General features: G+C 35.9%; 1 protein-coding gene across 4 annotated transcripts; it reads right to left on the bottom strand.

The window, feature by feature from the left end:
* Positions 1 to 10458: 10458 nt before the first annotated feature.
* On the bottom strand, positions 10459 to 25154 carry LOC143623633 (MAP3K epsilon protein kinase 1-like). 4 transcript variants are annotated; one of them, XM_077094483.1, is made up of 24 exons: positions 24813 to 25154; positions 23140 to 23274; positions 22756 to 22776; positions 22533 to 22606; positions 22363 to 22453; positions 22209 to 22292; positions 21655 to 21756; positions 21405 to 21536; positions 21251 to 21322; positions 21038 to 21144; positions 20814 to 20904; positions 20337 to 20714; positions 19923 to 20252; positions 19798 to 19842; positions 19543 to 19722; positions 19355 to 19444; positions 19161 to 19252; positions 18952 to 19035; positions 12217 to 12983; positions 11739 to 12127; positions 11534 to 11668; positions 11047 to 11453; positions 10849 to 10963; positions 10459 to 10776 (listed from the first exon to the last, which is right to left on the bottom strand). In XM_077094483.1, the coding sequence occupies exons 1-24, from the start codon at positions 24870 to 24872 to the stop codon at positions 10600 to 10602; spliced, it is 4158 nt and encodes a 1385-aa protein (XP_076950598.1). In that variant the 5' UTR covers positions 24873 to 25154; the 3' UTR covers positions 10459 to 10599. The 4 variants fall into 4 exon arrangements, with proteins under 4 accessions (XP_076950598.1, XP_076950599.1, XP_076950600.1 ...); XM_077094484.1 differs by having other exon boundaries at positions 19355 to 19438; XM_077094485.1 differs by lacking the exons at positions 22533 to 22606; positions 23140 to 23274; positions 24813 to 25154 and having other exon boundaries at positions 22363 to 22380; positions 22768 to 23055.
* Positions 25155 to 25679: the final 525 nt, after the last annotated feature.

Genomic DNA, 25679 nt, shown 5'->3' with positions numbered 1-25679 from the left:
CTACGTGAGCAAATGCTTGACTTGTGCCAGAGTCAAGATAGAATACCAGAAACCATCTGGACTACTGCAAAAACCGGAACTCCCAATGTGGAAATGGGAACACATCTCAATGGATTTTATCACGGGTTTACCTAAGACACCGACGGGATGCGATACCATCTGGGTGATCGTTGACCGGTTGACTAAGTCGGCACACTTCCTAGCGATTAAAGAAACAGACAAAATGGAAAGACTGACTCGTGTTTACATGAAGGAAGTAGTGTCTAGACACGGAGTGCCTGTCTCAATCATTTCTGATCGAGATTCTCGTTTCACTTCGCACTTTTGGAAGTCGCTGCAAAGCGCACTAGGCACCCGTCTCGATATGAGCACAGCATACCATCCTCAGACGGATGGGCAAAGCGAACGAACTACTCAGACCCTGGAAGATATGTTGCGTGCATGCGTATTGGATTTCGGAAAAAGTTGGGAACCTCACTTACCTTTGGTAGAGTTTTCGTATAATAACAGCTACCACGCAAGTATTAAGGCAGCGCCGTTTGAAGCGCTGTACGGACGGAAGTGTCGATCACCACTCTGCTGGGCAGAGGTGGGTGACAGCCAAATCACTGGTCCAGAACTGGTACACGAAACTTCGGAAAAGATTGTGCAAATCCGAAATCGCATGGCAGCAGCACGAGATCGCCAAAAGAGTTACGCCGACAAGCGCCGAAAACCTCTTGAATTTCAAGTGAACGATCGAGTGTTACTCAAAGTCTCACCTTGGAAAGGTGTGGTTCGCTTTGGTAAGCGAAACAAACTCAACCCACGGTATGTTGGTCCGTACCGGATAACTGAGCGCATTGGTACGGTGGCGTACCGACTGGACCTGCCAACGGAACTCAGTGGCGTACACAATGTATTCCACGTGTCCAATTTGAAGAAATGCCTGTCCGATGAAACCCAAGTAGTTCCTTTGGAGGAACTGCAAGTTGATGAACAGTTACGTTTCATTGAGGAACCAGTCGAGGTTTTGGATTGGGAAACCAAAACGGTCAAGCACAGCAAAATTCCAATCGTTAAAGTTCGTTGGAACTCGAGACGTGGACCGGAGTTCACGTGGGAACGCGAGGATCAAATGATGAAAAAGTATCCTCACTTTTTTGAAGGGCTAACCAAACACAGAAAACCGCGAAACCCGGCAAACCGTCAGACATCACCGGAGGTATGAATTAAATTTCGGGACGAAATTTCTTTCTACTAGGGGATGATATGACAAACTGAAATTTTTCTTACTTTTTCAGACACTCATCACGACTTGACTCAAATTTTCGGGACGAAAATTCTTTAACATGGGAATGATGTGACAATCGTCAATTTCAGGTTAACTCCGTTAACTCAACTCCGTCAATTCAAACTTAAGATCATTGAATCTATAACGCACACTTAATTACATTTAAACTAGGGTTTAAATGACGCTTAACACTTACTACATGTGTAGTCTTTCGGGATTTGCACCGAAACGCAAACGAGTTGACGCAAACGAGTTGACGCAAACGATTGATGAATAAACGAAAAACGTCAAAACAGTAATTATGTGATAATTATGTGTTAGACTTATGTGTTATGTGATAACATGGTTATAAACGTTAACTCAAGATGTAAACAAGTTAGTTTAAGCTAGGAAAAGTAATACTTAGAAGTGGAGGGGCCAAAGTGTAACATAGATTATTATAAATAATACTAATAATAAAACCCTAACTTATTATTATTCTTCCCCACACCAAAACGGATCAGCCCACTCCCTTGGCTCTCCTTGGCTGCCGTCCACTATACACACACATACAACCAAGAAATCAAGTGTTTGATTGAAGAATTAGGTGCTAGGAAGGTATAATCGATTATCCTATGCATCCTTATTACTTGATTTTGATGTTTAATGGGTTAACTACAAACCCTAGCTGCCGTTTTCATGTGTGCATGTAACTAATATGATTGTTGTTGATTGAGTAATGATTTGATAACTAGAATTTATATTGTTACACGTTAATTGTTGTGTCTTTGATTTGAGTTCAAACAAAAACCCTAATCATGTATGTAATGTGTAATTGATGTGCATGGATGGTGTTTATGGAGTCTAGAGTGTTATATGAATGCATGATAGTTCATAGGTTGTTAATATGTTGAGTTTGGATGCAAACAGTTTCTGGACAGAATGTGTATTTGATGTTTAAGTGACTGTAACGAAGTGTAAATATGAAAATTGGTTGAGATTATTGGTACTACAGTAAACTAGGTTGAGTCTAGTTTCTATAGAGTATAAATTTGTAATTTTTGTACAAGTAAAGGTTAACTTTTATGATTTTACAAAAACATTGTGCAAAGCTGAGCTGTTAGACCTGCTGTTAGGTTGTTTTGTAAATGTTATATCTCATGAACTACGAAACCAATTGGGTTGGTTCCACTTCTGAAAGTTGACTCATTGAGTTAGGAACCTAACCCAAGTGGTCTTGCATTAATTGGATTTTTCATTTAACGGGAATTGCAAATAACATTCTATTGCGCATGAATTTGACTGTTATGAGTTTGCTGTAATGATTTGATGATTGTGAGAAAACTATGTGGAATAAAAATATAATAAAATATGTTCTAGAAACCTAAGAAATATATGCTTCTGTGATGATTTTTGGTAAATTAATTGAGATGTTATGATCGGTGGAATAGTACAATCTTTTAAGTAGAATTTCTGTCTCGGTGAAACTAGCTGCTGAGTTTTGTGAAAATGCATGAAATATGATACTTGCTAATTTATTATCGTGTTTTGACCAAATTGCCCTTGAGGGGAATAATTGCAAGATAATTGTCGTATTTTGACTAAAATGCCCTTGCGGGGAATAACTGCTAATTGATTGTCATAATTTGACCAAATTGCCCTTATGGGGAATAATGGCTAGTTAATTGTCATGATTTGACCAAAATGCCCTTACGGGGAATAATTGCTAGTGATGTACTTTATGAATACATGACACGTATATGATTGCTTACACATGTAATGTGTCACAAATACACTTGTTAAAGTCATACACGATTCACAAACGAAACACGAAACATGTTATGTGCATAGGTATTATGTGCCGGGTCTAGAGACTCGATAATATTCCGACACTTAGAAAAATCTCTTTGTTGTTTTAGAACGCTAGAGAGAGTTTTTCTGTAACGCGCATCTTGGTGATTTAATTTGGGAAATTCTTCGCAAACAGTGAGTTTCACTTACCCCTTTTAAACTGTTTTAAACGCTTTTCACTTGGGGGAGATAACATACTCCGAAAAACGCATTTAAGATTTTGTTAGTAAATTATATATCACTTGTAAAGGCTAAGTGGCAAACGAAACAATTGAAGTCCTACACATCGAACCGGTTAATATTTGGAATAGCGAGTCACTGTTGAGTAGTACTACTGGGTTTGACAAACCCCACCCAACGCTAAACTCGACTGGAGGTCGAGCGGGTGTAATTTTGGCTAACACGTACCATGGTCTGGATGACCTGGTGACAAGGCACTTGATAAACAGTCAGCTTCGGTGTCGAACACTTAGTAATACTTGCTTTATAGGCTAGCTACCTATAGATATATAATTGACATAACACTATCTGGTAACGCAAAACGCTGTAACGCAAAACGCTATAACGCAAAACGCTGTAACGCAAAACGCTGTAACGCAAAACGCTTAACGCAACACGTTGAACGCAAACGCAAATCGCTTTATTTTTATTCAAACTTGTGAACTCACTAACCTTGTGTTGACACTTTTAGTATGTTATTCTCAGGTAGCCGAGGCGGGCGCGTGGTTTAGGAACATGCATTGCTTGAAACACTCTTAATTATGCAAACTTATTTTAAACTGTGATCATTGGGTTTTAAGTCGTCCTGCGTGACGCAACTTTTGGTTAAAGGTTTTTACGCTTCCGCATTTAATTACTCGTAAACGTTTTCATGGTTTTGAAACTTTATTTTATGGTTTGATTATAACTGATGATTCCGATCCTGTTAGTTCACACCCTCTGACGGTAAAACTCCGTTAGTGGATTTTGAGGGTGTGACACTAGTGCCGATAATGGACGACCATGCACTTTGTATGCATGACCGTGCACCTCTATGGAACCTGCAACTCAACTCTGAGCATCCGAAAGTGAAAGCTTGACTTACCCAAAATAGTGCACGACCATGCACTTTTTGTGCATGACTATGCAATTTGTCCAGAAGCTTATAAACACCTATTTTCACTTCATTTTGATGGGTGGAGTCTTGGGGATTATCTCTCAACCAAGTGCGGCATTTTTAGGGGATTCTTGGAGGCTTCCACCAACACAAGATTCATCATTCCATCCTTCAATCCTTGCTTGATCTTAGTTTGCATTCCTCTTTTCTTGAACACGTTTTGTAAGCTTATTTCTAGTTTGATTGTAGTTGTATTAAGCCTTATGGGCTAATTACTTTTGCTATCTAGACAATGTTGAAACTCTTATTAATGTGATATATTATCTATGCATGATTTTGGTAAAGTGGTTTTCTTTCAAGAATATGGTTGAATTTATAAGTTGATATTGATGGTGTTCATGCTTGTTATGTTACATAACCTTTTTAGTTTTGCAAATGTTTAGGCATTCATGTTGGAAAACTATGTTCTAGATGTTTTTTTGTAAACTTTGAATGTTCATGAAATCTTTGTTTACATTACTAAGTTAGGAATTACTAGTAAAAATTAACTTGGTTATATAATTATTGATGAGTATGAAACCCTACACTTAATATTGGAAAATTGATGAGTGTTGTCTTGACTTGGTGATGACTTGCTAGTTAAAGTTTCATAAGTTTATATTAATTTCATAAATTTGGCTACTTTAGTGTAATCTTAGGTGGTTAGAATGTTGTTCATGCTAGTTGTCCTTTGATTATGAGACTTTGTTGTTTTGACAAACAAGCTAGTCTATGTTTAACTCTTGATTGAAGACCCATCATGATGATTATTTGCTAGTATTAGGTTGTTTTATTGAAATCTAGTATTTACGTTTAGATTCATGATGTCTTGCCATATCATTGCTATTTTGTCATGTTAGTAGAGTAGATTCTTGTCTAGGTAGTTTGTTGAATTGATTGTTTTTATTGTATTTTTACTTGCTTTGTTTTCATTATATGCTAGTTTAATTAGTTAAATATTCAAATCAAGATTTATTTGTTTGGTTGGTCATTTACAAAGATTTAGTACTAGAAAGTTGCCGTGTCCGTGGATTGATACTCGGTTCTTACCGACACTTTATTACAAATGATAGGTACACTTGCCTTTCGTGTGTGGTTTAGTTGTAGGTGAAAACCTATTTTAAAACCCGATTTGTGTGGAACTTTTACTTAAATTTTTATATATATATTCACACACGTCACTACGCCATTATGTTTAAATCAAGATTGATATGTTTGAACATATGCAATTGATATGTTTAATTAAACATGTACGAATCAAGATTTGAAAGAATTACAGAAAGGTCCCTGGACTTAGAAAGAATGGTTTAATTACATAGAAGACCTTGGACTTTATTAATTGATGAAAGATACCTTAAAGGATTAATGAGTTAGAAATAAATAATAAATTAAGAATTCTAATGAAAATTGTGTTAAGACAGTTAATGAAAATAAAAATTTTCCAAACTGACCTGGCAGCTCGACCCCAGCCGGGGGCTCTGCCCCTTGGACCCTGCTAGGGGCTGCCGCCCCTAGAACCCCGCTGCCAGGGGCGCTGCCCCCGGACCCCCATTCATTGAGGGTTATAATTAAACTAGAAACACGATATGGGTAGTGATAGTTATTTGATATGTGTAATTGTTATACAGTTAGTCGCGCACAACTAAAGAAATGAATAACCATTAACGGTGAACGTAACCGAGTTAAGGTGAGTTTCTAGCCCCACTTCCTTGTTATGTTTTCAGGGCTGTGTGCATACTCAATGTGATTAATTAATACACTTACTTTGAGTGGTATGTGTATGCATGGATGATATATGTGATAGATATAATGTGAATATGAATGAAAGCTTGTCGGTACGTGAACGATCTTCGGATATTGCACGTATCGACAAGGATAGTAAGTGTTAGAATATATATAATTGTGTATGCATGAACGATGAAGCAGGGTATGTGCGAAATTGTATGAATGTTAGTATGAAAGTATAGTAGAATGAAGGTAGGGAACAGACCCTAATAATATCTGCGAATGAAGGGAACAGACCCTAATAATATCTACGAATGTAGGGAACAGACCCAAATAATATCTGCGAATGTAGGAAACAGACCCTAATAATATCTACGAAGGTTATAGGACGAAATGTATGTATATATGTATGTATGAATGAAAGTATGAAAGTACGAAGAAAGGTAAAAAAGCTAAGTATGTTATATGTATCTTCGGATGCGTATATAAGTAAGTATATGGATGTATTGTATGTTACCTGTATTAACTAGAACTCACTCAGCATAGCTGACTTTTAGTATGCATGCAAGTAAATAGATTGAAGCAGTTAGCTTGAGAGAAGGACACATGGCAGGATTGAAGGGACTGTCATCCAAAGAAGTTTTGTCATGATGTTTTAACTAAACTATTTATGTTCTGTCTTTAAGACAAGTATCGAATGATTGTAATGAATGTTTGAAGTTTTATTTATTCCATGAAAGTTTTAATTAACTCTTATATTTAGAACTATGTTTATGAGTAAATCCAACACCAGAGTAGGGCACCGGGACCAGGGCCTTACAACTCTTCAAGGTCAAACTAATACTAATCTTTGTTTCTAACTAATTCTTGGTAATTAAAGCTTGATGTTGCAACATATATATAATATACACCCCTTGTTTCCTTCGGCTTTCACTTTTCCGGTCACGGTCGGTTGAAGTGTCGAGCTACAAGGCAAGGCTTCATGGAGGACTTTTATAGTCCTTGATAAACACTTTAAATTATGCTTTAATTTTGTTTATGCTTATTGATATGTTTAGTCCTTACTTACTTTTAGTTTCCAAATCATTTTTAATAGTTCAATGATATTGGGTATGTGGCCACCATTCTCGGTTTCATCCCGAGTCAAGAGCCAAACTAAAATCGAACTTTTGTTTTAATACTTTATTGTTAACATAATGTATGTAAGACTTGAGTATTATTATTTTTAAGTTTATTTTAATGAGTTCTATGGTATTGGATATGTGGCAACCATCATCGGTTTTATTCCGAGTCAAGGACCGAACCGAAACCGAACTCTTGTTCAAACACTTTATTTTAACATGTTGTATGTAAACTTGAGTATTATCATTTATAAGTTATTTTAATAAAGTTCTATGGTATTGGGTAGGGGTGTACACGGACCGGACCGAACCGGACGAGAGCATGTCCGTGTCCGTGTCCGTCCGTTAAGCTTTTGACGGACAAACGGACGGTTCACGAACACTCTACCGAACAAAAATTCATGTCCGTGTCCGTCCATTAAGAAATTGAGTTTGTCCGTGTCCGTCCATGTCCATCCGTTAATAATTTAAACGGACGTTAACGGACAATAATGGACAAACGGACACTAATGGACATTAATAGACAAACATACATGTGAACATTAATGGACAACGAACACTAATGGATAAATATAAACGGTTACATATTGACACCAAGCATATATCTAAACAACTTCACATACAAATTAGGAATTACACCATATAACATCCAAATATACTTAACACTTAATATATTAACATAAAGTGGATCACTATAATATAAGAGACATCAAACATGTGTAGTAATATAAAAGTGTTATTAATAACACTAGAAATTCTGCAGTTAAATTACAATACTGGATAGATATAAACACTAACGATACCTGACGGACATTACCGGACGTAATCGGACGAACGTTACCGGACGTTCACGAACACTATCGAACGGACTTGGCTCTTGTCCGTGTTCGTCCGTTAAGCTTACCGAACGAAATTTTTGTGTCCATGTCCGGTTCGTTTATTAAACGGACGAACATAAACGAACTTCTTGCCGAACGGACGCCCGAACGTCCGCCGGACGTCCGGTTCGCTTACAGCCCTAGTATTGGGTATGTGGCAACCATCCTCGGTCTTATTCCGAGTCAAGGACCGAACCAAGACAGAACTAAACCGAGTTCACTCGCTTAAGACACACTAGTGTATTTTGGCCACCAAATCTCATATTTTCTCTAAAACTATATTATAAACTAATTTTAACTACTTTCTCAAAACACTTGGTATGTTGGATCTAACTTGATCTTATAACAAGTTTGAACCGACAAAACCAAACACTCGCTTAACGGACGTCGAAGTTCTTCTCAATAGAACTACACACTTGGTTAAGCTTCTTTTGATTTCATTGAGTTATCTCATAACACTTTGGAATCTCGGCTTCGAGCTTGACCAATTATCAAGACTCGAACCAACAAATCCGAACACTCGCAAAATCTCATTTTGGTATCTATTTAACTTTGCAATTATACCCAAATATTTACTTAACAAAGGTTAAGTAAAAACTAATGAATAGAATACCAAGACCCGACTTCGAGTAAACTTACTTTTCTAAAACCATTACTTTAATACCGTATGTATTTACATTTTATCCTTCCAACTTTAATTATTTATGTTACTTGTCAAGTTATTTTACTTTTTCAAAACCATCTACTAACTCAAGACCCTTTTTTTATCTAGGTCTTGCCCGTTGAACTTACCCTTCCCCCGTTTTATCACAAACTATCCTTCAAGTTACTTATTTCACGTGAATACATTTCATCCCCCGTTTTCATTTTTATACTTTGGGGGTAACATGCATACTTATTCAAAACAAGAATGATTTATAATACTCTATCCTCAAACCACAAACTCTAGGGTGTATGATACTAGAATACTTGCTCTATAGTGTGTTATATGTCTCATATGCTTTACGTGCACGAGTGTTTATTTTTATGTTGTTGTGGAGCCTCAATAAGTATGATCATACGCACCTCATTATCCGAGTATGTCGGTTGTTACCAATTAGAAAGGATCCTCATTTACTTATGATTTATATATACCGTAATTGTTGCTTTTATTTATAGTCTCATATACGTTTGTGGATTTCGCCTCATATTATATATACTCAAAAACTATGAAATTGCTCACCAACATACGTTTTAACAAATATTATTTTATACATTGTTATAGATTTGATTATTGGTTGATTGGAGTTCGAAGATGCTATTTTATTTTGAGACCGTTTAAGTTATTAGAAGAATGAACAATTAAATTCTTATATTTGGTGGTGTTATGTATGAACAAGATGTATTACATTTGTGATTGAATGAAATTAATGAGTTGTTTAAATATTGTCACTCTAATAGTGTCTTGTGTTCATGAGCAATCCGTTGCACCCCGTCATGTTCCGTCGTCTTTGATCGGGGTGTGACAAGAACCTTCAAAAATCTCCTATTGGAGATGGTCTAATAATTTATATGATTATTCTTTTTTATCCACATATATAAGTGACCTATTATGGAAAAAATACATACTAATAATTCAAAGTCACCAGTGAGTGGTGATTACCAAACCCTGTCGCAGATGGGCATTCACAGCTGTTTAAACAGTCGCTAGCTAATTATAGTCATTATTAGTGATACGGTAATAATGGTCATTTTTTTGCAACATCAATCTTATGCAAATTTTGTCACAAGTACACACTCATCTTAGGTAGGCTTGTATGAGTTCATAATTATACTTTACAGATACACAGACCATATTTTGACTTTATATATGACATATCTACAAGCAGATCAGTACTGTTCCATATCAAAAAAAGTACTCAATTCATTTTAGCTTTCATTTTTTACAAATGTATTAAGTCTTCGTTCCAAACCACTGTTTAGTAACTTTTATCTACGTATCAACTACAACAGTTGTAAGTAAATTCTTTGCTAAATCGACTACGAAAATATATCTCAAAACTTTAATGAAGAAAAATCTCTCGCAACGACATCATTGCTAATGGTTAACCAATGATAGATTAATGACAAACTACCAAGCAGAAGATACTTATTTGTTTCATCATCAATCTTAAGTTGTCAAATTTTATCTTCTTTTTGTTAAGATTGTTATTAGGTTTCATCTGAAAATATAAGATGTCACTTGAATGTCCAAATGAGCATATAGCCCACTAAAAATCTTACTGTCAAAGGACAATCCGCCCCAACACACATACATACATACATACATCATGCATGTGCATGTATATCAATACATGTATATGTATATAGTGATGTAGATACATACACTTAACTTTAACAGAAGCAGAAGAATAAGGGAAGCTGATCATACCAATGGTAGTAGCAATACAACTTTAGTGTTCTTTAGCACTATAAATCTATGCACCTTTCTTATGCATGGTAGATAATTTATTTGAACACAAAAAAGCCAAAATAACACACTCAACAAGGTTATATCATTTAATAAAAAGCAAAGTAATTACATCACACACACCAAAAATTATATTTACATGTGCAATGAAAAAAAAAAAAAGAAAAAAATAAATCCCAACGAATGAATCACAGAACGGTGTTGATATGGAGCGCTTTTAGCAGTGAGGTTGCCATCTGTTTCACCAGAACTTGACCTCCAGAACTTTGACCATCTCTTCGTTCTTCAATTAAATTTTGAAGTTTTTGAGGCAAGTTGTTTTCTACGATAAGTTGCTTTGGACGCGGGTGGTGTTCATACACAGCCTGCCACAATTTTATGATATACATTATTAAGTGGTTTTACTGATGCTTTAATAAACATATTATGTTTCAGACCTTTATTAGTTTGAGCAGACTGAGACGAGCTATGGCATCCTGGTGATCAAGCCTTGATATGAGCAATGGCGTCAGCCCATTGACAGCCAATGTAGTATTTATTCGAGATGATTTTCTGCAAATTATTAACAAAAAATTGTGTAAATTCCAATTCTTAAACACACATATAAGCAATAAAAAACAGTTAACGAATCATACGTGATGATCTTCAAAAAGGGTTCTAGAATGTGCAAGAAAAACTGTTCGGGACAGCACTGGAAGAATTTGACCAGTTTCTGAATAGAATCTTTTTTAAGTAAAGCTTGTTCCACTTTCTTGTTGTCATTATCATGTGCCAAACAAACAGCAATTGAATCTAATGCTGTTACAGACCAAAGTTGGTCTTCCAGTAAATTCAAGTAAACATCCATCCCATCATGAGCTCTTAATTGCTCCCTTGAATTACGGGATGCATGGGCCATATCACATAATAAAGGTAATGTGTATTGTCTTAGTGGCGAATCCGACATTATGAAACGCATCAAGTGTGGAATAATTCCATTTTCAGCTGCTTTTTCTTGTCTCCTTTTGTTTATCTTGCACAGGTTGAATAGTGCATTGAGGACCTTCAATAAAAAAAGAAATTAACGAGAAATCATATATTTATATGTATGCAATATAAGATAATCATACTCTAACAACTAACCTCGTGATGAATTTGAGAAATGAGAGGACCGTCTTTGAGGTCAAGGTTAGGAATAAGATGTTTGATGGCATCAGCTCTTTGCAGATGTTCCAGGCAGTGTGGATCCGTTGACAAATGATTGATGCATTTTAGCAACTGAAATTCAAGTTACAAACAGGATAACATAAAGTCAAACCTTAAAAAAAGTCAAACAAACTTGACTCACCTTTAACAAGATAGGCGGTTCTATTCTGTTGAACATCTGAAAGAGTCGGTTAAGCAAACTTTGGCTACACATGTAGGACTTCACGGTTGAGTCAGCGCCAGCAAACTCAAGTAGAAGATCTGCAACTTTTTCAAGATACTCGCGAGCCACGTCAGCATTCCATGGTGGTACCATGTGGGACAGGAGTCCTGATGATGTGGCACTCCCTGGTCTAGCATTAAGAACTCCAGAACCAGATAGTACAGCTGATGCTGTGTGAGATGCAACTCCTGATGTGGAGGCCCCATTCTCATTCGATCCCACCACCCCAGTTTTCTTATAAGCTAACTTATGTGGCGTTCTAGCCAGTACCTCAGTGTTAGCAGTCTCTCTTCCACGACTAGAAGCCTCTGTACAGCCACCAAAAATATATTAAAAAATCAGAACAAGAAAAGAAACCATCAGCAGCAGGGTTACTTTTGAAATAAAAAAAAATTACCGGCAAATTCAGCCATCAGGAAATCCAGCCCATTAGTTTTCTTCTCATTAGAAGAATGCAAAAGAGGAAGTATAGTTTCATGTTTCTCCAATCCCGTAATATGGCGAACATATCCAAGCTGACCCGAAAAATGTCGTGAGGGTGGTTCCTTATCCAACAAACTTAAAAGCGGTCTAACATTTTCTTGCTGACCTGTCGAAGAATACCCGTTCGATGCTACATCCATAGATTTTCTAGGTCTATCAGTAGATAACCTTCCAAAATTAGAAAGTATTTGTTTAGGTTCAGCATCATGTGAAGGATCAAAATCTTGTGATTTTGATGTAGATGTAAATGGAGGTTCAACACTAGTGTTGCTTGATTGATGTTTATCTGTTTCTAGTGTAAAGAATCTTAAATCAGGTGAAGATGAAAGTCTAGAAGATTCTTGTGGGCCAGGTGTAAAAGGATGATCGGTTACAGAATGTTTGACTTTATGGTGGTCAGAATAATCCAAACCGTTGGTTGAACTCTCGCTTTGGATGAAAGTATGATTATTAGGGTCCAGTGGGCCAGAGCGAGACCGTGTGGCTAAACCATCCATTGAAAACCCACCTACACCAGATATTAAAGCTAGCCTTGCTGCCTCATTTAAGCTATAAAGGGTATTTGTAAGCCTGAGTAATATTCCGTTTTTTGCAGCTATTCGACAGAAATCGTTCCTTAGGGTTGATCTATGAAGCTTAAATACTTGCCACATGCCATCAATAGCTAGGTGGACCATGTCCCTGAAATTCAACAGATAATCAGTTGTTATAAAACAGGATATAGAAAGATACTGTATAAAAATATATCAGATGATCAAGCGTTTGACAAATTTTAGTTATCTAATCAAATATACATAAAATGACCAAAAATAAATAAAAATTAAGAAAGAAAAAACAGTTCACAAATGTAAGTACAAAGGTTTAAACACGGGTAAGTAGGTTGTTTTACCCTTTACTAATAAGTTTTACCGCCCGTGATATAAAGCTGATTATTTGACACAAATAATTAGAAGCAGAATCTGCTTAATATAAACATTAAAACTGATAATTTACGACTATAAGTCACAGTAATCATATATTTAGTTTCATAGCACAAATCCAAACACCCCATACTCATGCAAGGTCTCTTCATGTATAAAAGGATTCACCACAGTGGCATACTTACATAAATGACTAAAACCATATATATATATATGGTTTGGATCAAATACAAATGAAATTAACGTGCTAAACAATGTTTTAAAAACCGGTATTTTACTTATACTGGATTGGGCTAAAAAATGGTACAACCGGGTTTTACCAGAAGGTTCGACCGGTTGAATAGTTTACCTTATAATTTACTATAAATGTAACTACAATCCAAAAAAACCCAAAAGTAAATTATTTCATAACAAAAAATAATTCAAAAGTTAATCCATATTAAAAAAAATAATGCAAAAGCACTCAATTTTTTAAAAAAATAGTCCTGAAGTTTACACGTTTGAATGTTAATTGTTGGATTAAAAGTAATTTTGAAAAAATATAGGCCGCAAATATCAAAAAAATCTCGGACATAAAACCGGTTTACCGGTAAAAACCAGCATTTTAGACAAAAACCGTCGATACAATGTTCTAGCAAACCGGCCAAAAATACCGGACTCAAAATATCGGCCTGCTGTGCGAAATCCGGTTTTTAATACACTGGTGCTAAACGTGAGAATCAAGTAGGGTAATTATATATACAATAGGGTAATTATATAATTGCATCATGGAGTAATACATAATTACTCCATGATGTAATTACATAATTACCTACTTGTATATATAATTATCCTACTTGATTCTCACGTTTAGCACGTTAATTTCATTTGTACGTTAACTAATATATATATATATATATAGGATTAGGTTCATTTCAGATGTGTTTCTTGTTGCGAGAAGTCACTACAACCAATCATAATTTTTCTTTTATTTATGAATTTTATTAATAAAAGGTGGTAGTTTAGTACATCGCAAGTAACAAATAATTGGGACAAGTTAAACGTTTTTTATTTATATATATTTTTAATATATAACCAGTTCCATTTACCATGAAATAATCAATCTATTTATAATACCAGTTTATCAACAAAAGTAACCATCCCCAACCTGTGGCCTAGTGGTAGGAGGCTTGGGTTCTCCATTGGAGACTCAAGTTCAAATCCCACTTGTGTCACTTTTGGGTGGATATAAGCAATGAAGGATTTGAGCAAGGCCGTGTGCAAAGGTTGTCAGCTCAAAACCTTAAGCCCACCCGAGTTTTCGTCCCACCGTGTGTTACGCCTGAGAGTGTTGCTCTTGTGGTGGCACATAGACTGTCAAGTGGCAGTCGACGGTATGGTTTCCCAGGGGAAACGCCCAAGCAAAACTTTGAAGCCAGCGTGGGCCCGGTTAAGACAACATTGTCTGACCAGAGTATGGCATCGGGGTTTTCCAAATTTAGAGAGCGCGGCAGCCTAATTACAAGAAAGTCGTCGTTCTAAATGATCATACCTGGTACATATATGAACCTACCGAATTCATAAAACCGCCGACATAGTGTATAAATGATCATACACACGATAAAATTTACACGTATACAATTCGAGATACGAGATACCCGGTACATATATGAACCTACACACGCTAAAATTTACACATGCACAATTCAAAATACCACCTACACATATATGATCCTAGTCTCCTACAGGCGATAGAATTTACGCATGCACAAATCGAAATGCCATCTAGACATATATATGAACCTACACAATACATAAGTGATCCTACATATTATAAAACAAGTACATACATGAACCTACACGCGATAAACTTTACACATACACAATTCGAAAACCACCTACACAGAGCAAAATAACCTTTTTTTACATTAAACTGCATATAATAAATAACGTATTATGCTAATAACCTACAATTATATAATTTCCGCATGCATATTCGTGATACCACCTACACAGTACATATATGAACCTACGCAAGTACGCAGTACAAAATAAAATTTACACAAGTCATATACTATAGTGTAGAACGTTCTTTTCGGTGTTGGCAACTTCCATGGGAAACAAATATAAAGCGACAGAAATCCTACACGGTATTTAAACTATTCCCAATATTTAAACTAAAAAATTAATGTTAAAACATAAACATGAATAAAAAGGGAAATCACACACACAATACACTATTATACACAAGTTTATTTCGTCAACACATCAACCACCACCATACGCATAGCAAAGCTACTAGTAGGGTCTGGGGAGGGTGGGATGCAGGCAAACCTTACCTCTATCTTTAAGGATAGAGAGGCTGCTTTCAGAGAGACCCTCGGCTCAACGTTAAACAATGCAAAAAAACAAAAACAACAAAAACAAAACTATATATATATATATATATTTATATGAAGCTGCAACTAAACGAAGAAAAATAGAAAGGATAAAGTAAAACCTATGTAACATATATACATGAAACGAGATGAGCAATACCGCATGCAGTAACCTACGCTATATTAAGATCTAGACCCCTAGACAAAGTTAAGACCACCAAATACCCTCTTAGAAGTCCATAACCTTAATTCTACGTCTCCATGAACTCCTATCATGGACCATGTCCTCAGAGAGGTTTAATTCATCAATCATGCCTAATACGCTCATTCCAAGTCAGTTTGGGTCTACCTCTACTCATCCTTCCCTCTACACCAAGGGTTTCTACCACCCTAACCGGTGCAAACTCTTGTCTCCTCTTCACATGCCCAAACCACCTCAGCCAACCTTCCCTAGTTTTATTTGAAATACTAGTTACCCCTAATCTTTCCCAAAAGACCTCGTTTCTAATCCGATCCAACCTAGTGTGCCCACACATCCATCTCAACATCCTCATTTTTGCTACCTCCAACTTACGTGACTGTGTTTTCTTGATTGCCCAACAATCAGTTCCGTATAACATTGCAGATCTAATGGCAACCCTCTAAAATTTCCCTTTTAGTTTAACTGGGAATTTCTTGTCGCGCAATACTCCCGTTGCCGCTCTCCATCTACACCAACCTGCTTGCACACGGTGGGCTACATCTTTGTCTATCTCTCCATTGCTTTGTACGAAAGATCCTAGATACTTGAAATTGGTTGCCTGCAAAACTATTTGACCCTCAATGGTGATGTGAGTCTTCCTCACCACCTGTATCACTAAAGTCACAGTAAAGATACTCTGTCTTATATCGACTAATCCTTAAACCTTTACCTTCGAGAGCTGCACGCCACTCCTCTAGCCTCACATTTAGGATTTGTTTCCTCTATGCAATTAACACAATATCATCTGCATTTTTGCAGGCACCACGGGACTGCCTCCTGAATCGATTTTGACAACTCATCCAGGACCACAGCAAAGAGAAATGGGCACCATGCAGATCCTTGATGTAGTCATATCTCCACAGGAAAAAAAACAGTATCCCCCACGGGTGCACGAACACCAGTTGTGGTCTTGGAATACATATCCCTAATTAAGTCTATATACTTCCCCGGGATACCTTGACCCTCCAGACTATCCCAAATCAATCGACGCGGAACACTATCGTAACCCTTCTCTAGATCAATGAACACCATATGCACGTCTCTCTTGTTCTCTCTATACTTCTCAATCAGTCTAGTCTCAGAATATATATCGCTTCAGTAGTTGACCTCCCTGGCATGAAACCAAATTGGTTTGTCGTAACTTGTGTCTTTCCTAAGTCTAGTGTCAATTACTCTCTCCCATAACTTCATAGTATGTCCGAGGAGCTTAATCCCTCTATAGTTACAAGATTGGGTGTCACCCTTGATATTGTAAAGCGATACGACCCTACACCTCCACTGATCTGGCATTTTTCCAGTTTTGAAGATAAGGTTGAACAAAGTAGTTAACCATTGGTAGGGGTGTGCGTGGTGCGGTTTGGTGCGGTTTTTGACTAAAACTAAACCAAACCAAACTTTCGATTTTATGATTTGTTTAAACCATTCGGTTTCGGTTTTTTCGGTTTTTGGTTTTTGGGTTCGGTTCGGTTTTGGATGCGGTTTTTTTGGTTTTGCTAATTGATCCACAACTTTTTGGGCCAAAAACCCAAGATATTGAAATTGGGCATGATATTTAAAAAAAAAAAAAAAAACTAATTATTAATAGAATATTGAATGTTTGGACTTCAAATATTAAAAAGCTAATAAAAGATAAATTTAAAATCAAAAATCAAAATCAAAATCAAAATCAAAATCAAAATCTAGTACTATTAGTTATTAACCATATCTAGAAACCAAATAAATTTGTTATTAACCATATGTTAAAACTAAACATGGTCATCGGTAGATTTTGCTTTAATGGTTACGGACTTACGATTAAGATATTATGGTTATTTCAATTTTTAGTTATTTGGTTCAGTTCGTTTTTTTCGGTTTTTAACAAAATACAAAACCGAACCAAAACCAATATTTCGGTTTTTGCTAAAGTTCAAAACCAAACCGCCGGTTTCTAATACGGTTCGGTTTTTTTGGTTTTTTCGGTTTCGATTCGGTTTTTTTGCACACCCCTAACCATTGGACTCCTTGTTATCCCAAACATATCCACACCTCAATCGATATGTTATCTAAACCAACCGCTTTAGCCTTTCCCATCCTCCTAAGTGCCATCTTCACCTCTTCATGTGTAATGCGCCGACAATAGCAGCTATTCCGTTGACGCCTTAGAGTAATGAGGTTGTCGCTTTCTTCTTGATAATCCCGCTCGATGTTAAAGAGATTGTGAAAATGCGTTTTCCACCTTAACTTGATATCCTCGTCGACCAAGACACGCCAACACATACGTTTGCCAACATAATGTTAAAGAGATTATGGAAACACGTTTGCCACCTTATTTCGCCAACACATACGTTTCCCATCCTCCTAAGTGCCATCTTCACCTCTTCATGTGTAATGCGCCGACAATAGCAGCTATTCCGTTGACGCCTTAGAGTAATGAGGTTGTCGCTTTCTTCTTGATAATCCCGCTCGATGTTAAAGAGATTGTGAAAATGCGTTTTCCACCTTAACTTGATGTCCTCGTCGACCAAGACACGCCAACACATACGTTTGCCAACATAATGTTAAAGAGATTATGGAAACACGTTTGCCACCTTATTTCGTCAACACATAAGAATTTGAATTCAACATGTAACTACACTTTCACAAAATCGCCTACACAGACTTATATGTTTCTAATTTTGATGTGTAGGTAGGTAGTATATGAAGAAAACCATAATATACAACATAATGTTGTAGAATTTATGTGCTTTATTTACAAATCCTAAAACCAAATAAACAACTTATACAACCATAAATTCCCAAAAGTATATCAGAATTTTATTTCCAAAATTTTAATGAAAGAAATAAAATAGTAAAATCATATATGACTCTATGACCATTAATTAAGCATAAAAAAATGAAACCGCTAAATGCATTAATATCTAGCTTAATGAGGGCTACATCGAAAAGACATATGCACCCTTTTTAATTAAATAAAATATGTCATAAACATGTGTTTGTATTTACAAATTTACCATTTCTTTTGTAAACCATCCATTAAACAAAATCAATGGTTAAGATTCACTTCTCGTTATAATATCACTTCTCGCATGAACCATCCCCCATACACACACACAATTTGCTTTAGTATGAAACTTTGTATACAAGTCACATACCTGTATTTTGCATAATCAGCCTCAAGAAATCCCACAAGAATAGGTATTCCACGACATGCGATAAACATTTGCAATGTCAATGAGCTGTAACAAAAAAACCACCACCTCAATCCATAACTATTGTATAGTAAAGCACAACAAAATATGAAGTTTTTTAAAAATAAAAGAACAATTTATTCAAGTTAGCAAGACATGAGATAATTAAATACCTTGACTGACAAAGTTGCTGCAAAAAGTAAGCAGCTTCCATACGAACTTCTCGTGTTCTATCAGGCACTGCAAAGCCCATCACAACAGGGACCTAGAGACATTGATAATTGGAATAAATAGAAGTCATATGTTACCATTAAATTACGTATACATAAATAATCTACTATTGTAACCTACAGTACACAGTACTTACAAGGCCAAGAAGACAAGCATTTTCCTGGAAGTCAGTGTTATCCTTGATAATTTGATTTAAAACCTGCAGCACAGAGCATATAACCTGCACCTAGAAAATAGCAGTAAAATATATTACTAAATATCTACTATTGTAAGTTTATAACTTAAAGAAGAATACAAATAGCAAGCTTTGTTTAATTGGCATACCCGTGTCCTAGGAAGCTCAAGCAATTCCAAAAGAGGAAGCAACCCATGTTGGGTCATAAAGACATGTTTCTGCTCAGGGCGATGTTGGAAAAACATAGTTAACTTGTGACAGGATGACATAATCACATCTTCTGATTCTTCTGGTCTCAATTGTGAAACTAGTTTGCCAAATTCAACAGCCTACATATTTTGTGCAGAATATAGCGTAATTCAACTACTAAGTGATAAATTAATAACAGAATAGATAGTGTGTACCTGAAGGTGGCTAAGATTGTCCGCAGGTCGTTTATCATCAAAACCCTAATAAGCAAAAAAATTAGAGAAGTCAAGACCGATCGTGAAGAAGTCAACACTCAACAGCATAAAGTCACAAAACTTACCAGACCATCAATACCGATTATATCCTCCTTTAAAACACCCATCATTAAATGAAGTATATCTCCCCCATTAGACTGGCCTGGTTCATTCTCCATTTGTTTTTGAGCAATTGTAGCTCTTAATTGCGTAGCCAGATCAGGTTTTCCACTATCGGTAGCAAATGTGTTACCTTGAATCACATGTGATGATGCGGATGTTGAAGCTTCAGCTGACCGATCGTCCAGATGGTTTTTATCTATTGGTTGAAATAAATCTTCCAACGAAGCACCACCAGGTATATCACTAAACTTACTGAGCTCATTTCCTTCAGTTATTCTTCCAGCCTTCAGATTCTACATCAAAAATTGGAAAAAAATGCATATGAACATATGGCTCTGAATTTAGACTTTTCCATGAAAGAATATAATGTAATGTACCTTTTGAGAACTGTTGTCATGTGCTTTACGCCCAGAATTATGTGCACTGCTATAAGTAGCAACAGAACTTCCATTCTCTTTTACTTTTTCATCTACTGTGGTTTTAGACTTTGACTTTGGAGATCCAGATTCCCCATTTGTTAACATTACCTCAGTAGGATTCAATTCTGATGACTCATTGACCTCTGTTTGATAAGCTGATTCAGCATTAGCAGAAGATGCTAGCGGTGGCTTTTCATGAATTGCTAAGGTGGCAACTTGAATTTCTGACACATCAGCTTCAGATGCATCTGGTTTTTCCTCGACAGTTGAGTTATTTCCCTCATAAGACTTACCAGCAAGAGTAACCTCAGCTATTAGCAACTCTGTTTTACTTTCCTGAAATTGAAATTTCAATTAGTAAAAAAGAAACCCTATATTGCCAGCAATAAAAGCCTCTAAATTTGGTATTTATTAGTTCAGATTACAAGGGGATACTTTAACATTCTCTGCAGATAGATTCTCAACAGTGCTTAAGTCATCTGCATTTGAACTTTTGACACCCACTGAACCATCATCATCTATATTTCTGCAAAATAGATACAAAAGCGTGTGATTAAAGATCAGAAGTCATGCGTACATAAGATTCATATCCTGGTTACCAAATGATTCACGCAGTCATGTAATTGTTTGTTTCAGTTAATAGTTAATCATATAATTACCTTAAAGTGCCACTATGCCGGAGCGAAGACTGCAATACAACACGCCTAGAATTTTGTATCCAAGGGTGGGAAAGTAGTGTCTTTGCATCAGGTCTTAGCCTTGCATCCTGAAAAAACATGAAGTTAAATTTTATATGGAACACACATCACAGGCTAATTATGCTAATATGCAAGCACAAAGCCAAATTAAAATAAAATATAATTAAACCTTACCTTTTTAAAGCACTGGCGGAGAAAATCCGTTAGGCCAGGTGACAAGTTATCTGGTATTGGAGGATGCTCGTCCTGAAGTAAAATTGAAAATTTCAGTTATGGTAATTTGACCATCAACAAAAGTTCTGTAACTGGTTCAGGTAATTAAATCGACCTGAACGATCCTAAAGAGAGCGGGCATGGGTTGAAGATCATAGTAAGGAGGAACACAAGTAAGTAGCTCAATCACAGTACAACCCACACTCCATATATCAGATGCAGCACAAACTCCTGACATTTCAATGACCTGAAAATAAAATTAAATAAAGACCTGAATGTAAACTTTGCTATATGATCTCAATATCCAAAGACTACCTAGTAAATATGAAGTTCTCATTTAAAGTTGCACATATAGAAGCGAATACCTCGGGGGCCATCCAGTAAGGCGTGCCAACAACTGAATGTGTATTAAGATCAGCCTCAGTTAACTTTGTGGCTACCCCAAAATCTGCTAATTTAACAAGACCCTGAAAAGGATAGTTGACAGATGTAAAAAGGTAAGATCAATTTTAGAGCTAGAAAAACAAAGACAATGAAATGAAGTGTAATACAATTGGTGATATGAGCAGATCTGTCTCTCACATTAATAAGCCCCAAAACAACTATTTTTGCATGATAACTAAATAACTAGGTCAGCATACTCAAACATGAAACATTATGTCCACGCCAGCAAATATTGCCTGTTTGGAGTCCACGCCAGTATGTAGCCAGTTTCAAGAGGAAAATACAAACTTTTGGTCAAATTCAACAAGTTCTAAATAAAAGTTTATGAACTTATCTGCAAAAACTGAAAGAAGTGTTTTTAAACCACCCTAAATATCTACAGGATTATACAGTGCATTAAGTCCCAAACTAAACTTAAAGTGACCAAGAGCAATGATGTAAACATATTAATTGTACACTATAAACATTTACATACCTCTTTAGTAGTCAGAATATTAGCACCCTTAATATCCCGATGAATAACCCCTTGTTCATGTAAATATACCAAGCCTTCCAAAACCTGCCAGCATGATAAAATCATAAATACCAAATTTTAGTTCAAACAGAGATATTGGAGGCAAGTAACAAACCTGAGCTATATAAACAACCACCAGTGATTCAGGAAATGGTCCAAACTTGTTCGGTTTGATGATGTTTGCAAGTGAGCCATTCTCCACATATCTAAGGTTGAAAAAAAGAGCCATCTTTCAAACGAGGTCATTGATAAACATATAAAACTTAAATAAACTACAATACTAACTCAAGAATTATATGAAGATGTGTCTTTGTCTTTAAGGATCCAAGATATTTGACTATATTTTTGTGGTTTAAATTCTGCATCATAAACATAGAAGTATCATCAATCTGATAACTTAGACAGTCATAAATTATCATGAACCAGAAGCACTATCCAAGTGATTCAAATATTCATCTACTGTTTGTGAAAATATAAACAATTTACAAAGTCAAAACAAGAGAATTACCTTAAGCAAGTCAATCTCTTGCTGAGAAATTACCATCGATCCAGAATTTGTACACACAGAAAGCAAAAAAAAAAAAAGTTGTTAATATATTATAAAATAAGGTAGTTATGCAACAACATGCTAATTGACTAATAGGATATCTTTATGATAAACCAATAGATACACAAGAGGGATGATAAAATGCACCACATAACATGTTTGAAACAATTAATATTCACTGTACTAAAACAGACTAGATAGAAAAACCTATAACATATGCAAGGAAACAAAGACACCATAGCTGTGTAAGATAAATAGTGTTACTATGCTTTACCAAAAACCTAAAGACCACACTACCAGACAATTTCAATAAACTTGCATAGGCAAAAGACAGTTAAATCATACCATGATAATGTTAAGATCCTCCTGTGCAATATTCTCTAAGGAAACTTGTTTTATTGCAACAAAATCTCCATTTTCCAAGTCCAGACCCTTGTATACTCGACCATATGCTCCTTTCCCAATCTCATCTCCAAGCATCTTCAAAATTTCAAAAACATAACACATATAGATTCAATATGTAAGATAAACTCATTAAACACACAGATCATGCCAAAAATAGACCAATTAAAAATAGACAAACTTTCCATCAGAACAAAACATGTAATTAAAACCAAACCCAATGCACAATCACAGAATTGGTGTTATTACACAATATCTCCCTTGGATCGCGTATCTGCATAAAAAAAATGCTTTCATAACTCCAAACCGCTGCCTTCCGATCACAAGAGAGTATTTTGTTGACCTAGGTATCCCCTATCTATTGTAGAAATGTTCATTTAATGGCAATTATAGTAGATACCTAATAAGGATATCTTCTAGACTTCTATTTATACAAAATCACTCACTCAGTTTAAAAAAGAATCAAATTCACAGCCTACGGGTCGTAAAAACTCGGTTTTACAGTTAAACTTACCCAAGGCAAAACAAACTTACTGATTCGCTGTACGTTACAAATAAAAAGTCAAATTAGATCTGCTCACAACTTAAACTTCCATAGCTTATTTTCGTGTAGCTTTCGTCATAAAGTCGATTCACTCGTCTAATTATTCTCATAACTTATATAACTTTGAAAGTACATAAGTCTAGAGCCGGCCCAAAGGGGAGTCGAGGAGGTCGACGGACCCAGGCCCATTCCCCATAGAGGCCCATAAATGTTAAAAAAGTTTATATATATTTTATACATAATTTTTATAAAAAACATAAGTATAAAAAATGACTCCTTGGTGCAATGGAAACTGGAAAGAGTGGTGGTCTATGGAATCAAAAGTCATGGGTTCAATTCCCATTGGTGTTGCTTTTAATTTTATAGAAAAAACTTTTTTTTGAATTTTATATGTGCTCTTTCAGTAACTTTTTATTATCTCTTTTCAGTTTTGGTCCGTATTGGGCTTTGGAAATGCAACTCAAATAGTAAAACTGTAAAAATATTTATCACATAATAAAAATGTGATTCCAGAGTCCCTTTTAGTACCCAAAATTTTAAGAGATTCTCGGAGACGGTCCTGTACATAACAGATGGCGGGTAACCTATCAAATTCAGGAGCGTATATCATTTATGATTGTGAAATTGAAAACCTTACGGTCTAGCATTTAAAAAGTCCAAAGCCCTAACGCTACAAAAAGTAACGACATCCGACCGAGCTCTAACTCCTCACTATCCAAACCAGTAAGAGAAATATAATGCATTTAACCTTTTCAGTTTTTCACATTTCACATTCAATATTCCCGCGCTAGATTACTTAAACCACTCCTAGTTTAGAGCAGATTAAACTTCCTTCACATTCCAAATCAAAATTACAATACCACAAAACTCAGCAATGAGATCTCAAGCAACATATGCTCACCTAACTTGCAGCCCTAAATTGCTAAATTACAAACAAAACCAACAGTTTCCAATCAAATTATATCTATACAGTATACATACACTACAAATTAATCATCCAAAGTCAAAATCACGCGTCAATTTTGATCCAAACACGGTAAACAAATTGGGCGAAAGAATAGACATTACTCACATATTTATTATCCAACGTCTTGGACTTGTGTAAGGCGGTGGTGGCCGGTTGCCGAGACATATCGCACTATTTGAATTTGAGTAAGTGAGGGTTTTCACTATTCAGTAACCCTAGAACAATGATTCCGTCATTAATTGTGAATTGAAGTGGTTTAAAGCGTCAAGGCAGTTTAGGTTTATGCAATTTAGGGCTAAAGACGATGAGTTGGCCGGGTGAAAGTGAAGAATCTCCGACGAGAGGTTAAAGGAAGAAGGTGAAATGCTGGTTATTATCATTATTATGCTGCTGTTGTGAGGTTGCTCCGATTGGTTGTCATGATAGTCTGTTGAAAGGTTAACTTTAAGTTGGGTGATGATACTAATAATAATATGGTATATATATTAGTATAAAAGATAAGTGATAGATATATAAAATCGTGTTATATTATTAGTTGTTCGAATCAATATCTATATAACCAGTAAAATTAAAGCTATATGAATGTGAACTATTTTATGTCATATGATTCTTAAATCAATTTATGTTATGTTAAAAGTCAAGTAAAAAGGAAATTGAAGATAAACATTGAGTGTTGGACGAATAAAAGTCATTAATAGGCTCAATATTAAATTAAGATGGGCTCTAGGAATAATTAAATGGGCTAAACTTTTGAGTCGGTTCCCAGGTTCACGAAAAAGATAAAAGGAAATGAACATGAGGCTGATTGGGAGGGGTCGTTGGCTGATTTGGAGACCTACAAAGGAATATTAGTATTTGGAATGAAGTCTGACAACATTATTATCATTATTGTTATTTTGAAGTTGGACGCAAGGAGTTTGGAGAGAAGAAAGGTTTTGTTTCGAGCTGAGATCGTTTGGGTTCAACACCAAC

Source organism: Bidens hawaiensis, unplaced genomic scaffold, assembly GCF_021521415.1.
Source record: "Bidens hawaiensis isolate Kalapana, Puna unplaced genomic scaffold, B.hawaiensis_p1.1 tig00003506_1, whole genome shotgun sequence".
NCBI lineage: Eukaryota > Viridiplantae > Streptophyta > Magnoliopsida > Asterales > Asteraceae > Bidens > Bidens hawaiensis.
The sequence above is the reverse complement of the archived record's forward strand: the minus strand, read 5'-3'. Positions and strand labels throughout refer to the sequence as shown.

Bases quoted from the DNA above. Each gene is read 5' to 3' on its own strand.
- LOC143623633 (XM_077094483.1), bottom strand. From the start codon at position 24,872: ATGTCTCGGCAACCGGCCACCACCGCCTTACACAAGTCCAAGACGTTG. The intron at 22,293-22,362 runs GTTTGTTACTTG...TCATGCTGGCAG, and splicing joins TGGTTGTTTATATAGCTCAG to GTTTTGGAAGGCTTGGTATA. The intron at 11,454-11,533 runs GTTAGTTGTTAG...TTTTTATTGAAG, and splicing joins TTTCTCAAATTCATCACGAG to GTCCTCAATGCACTATTCAA.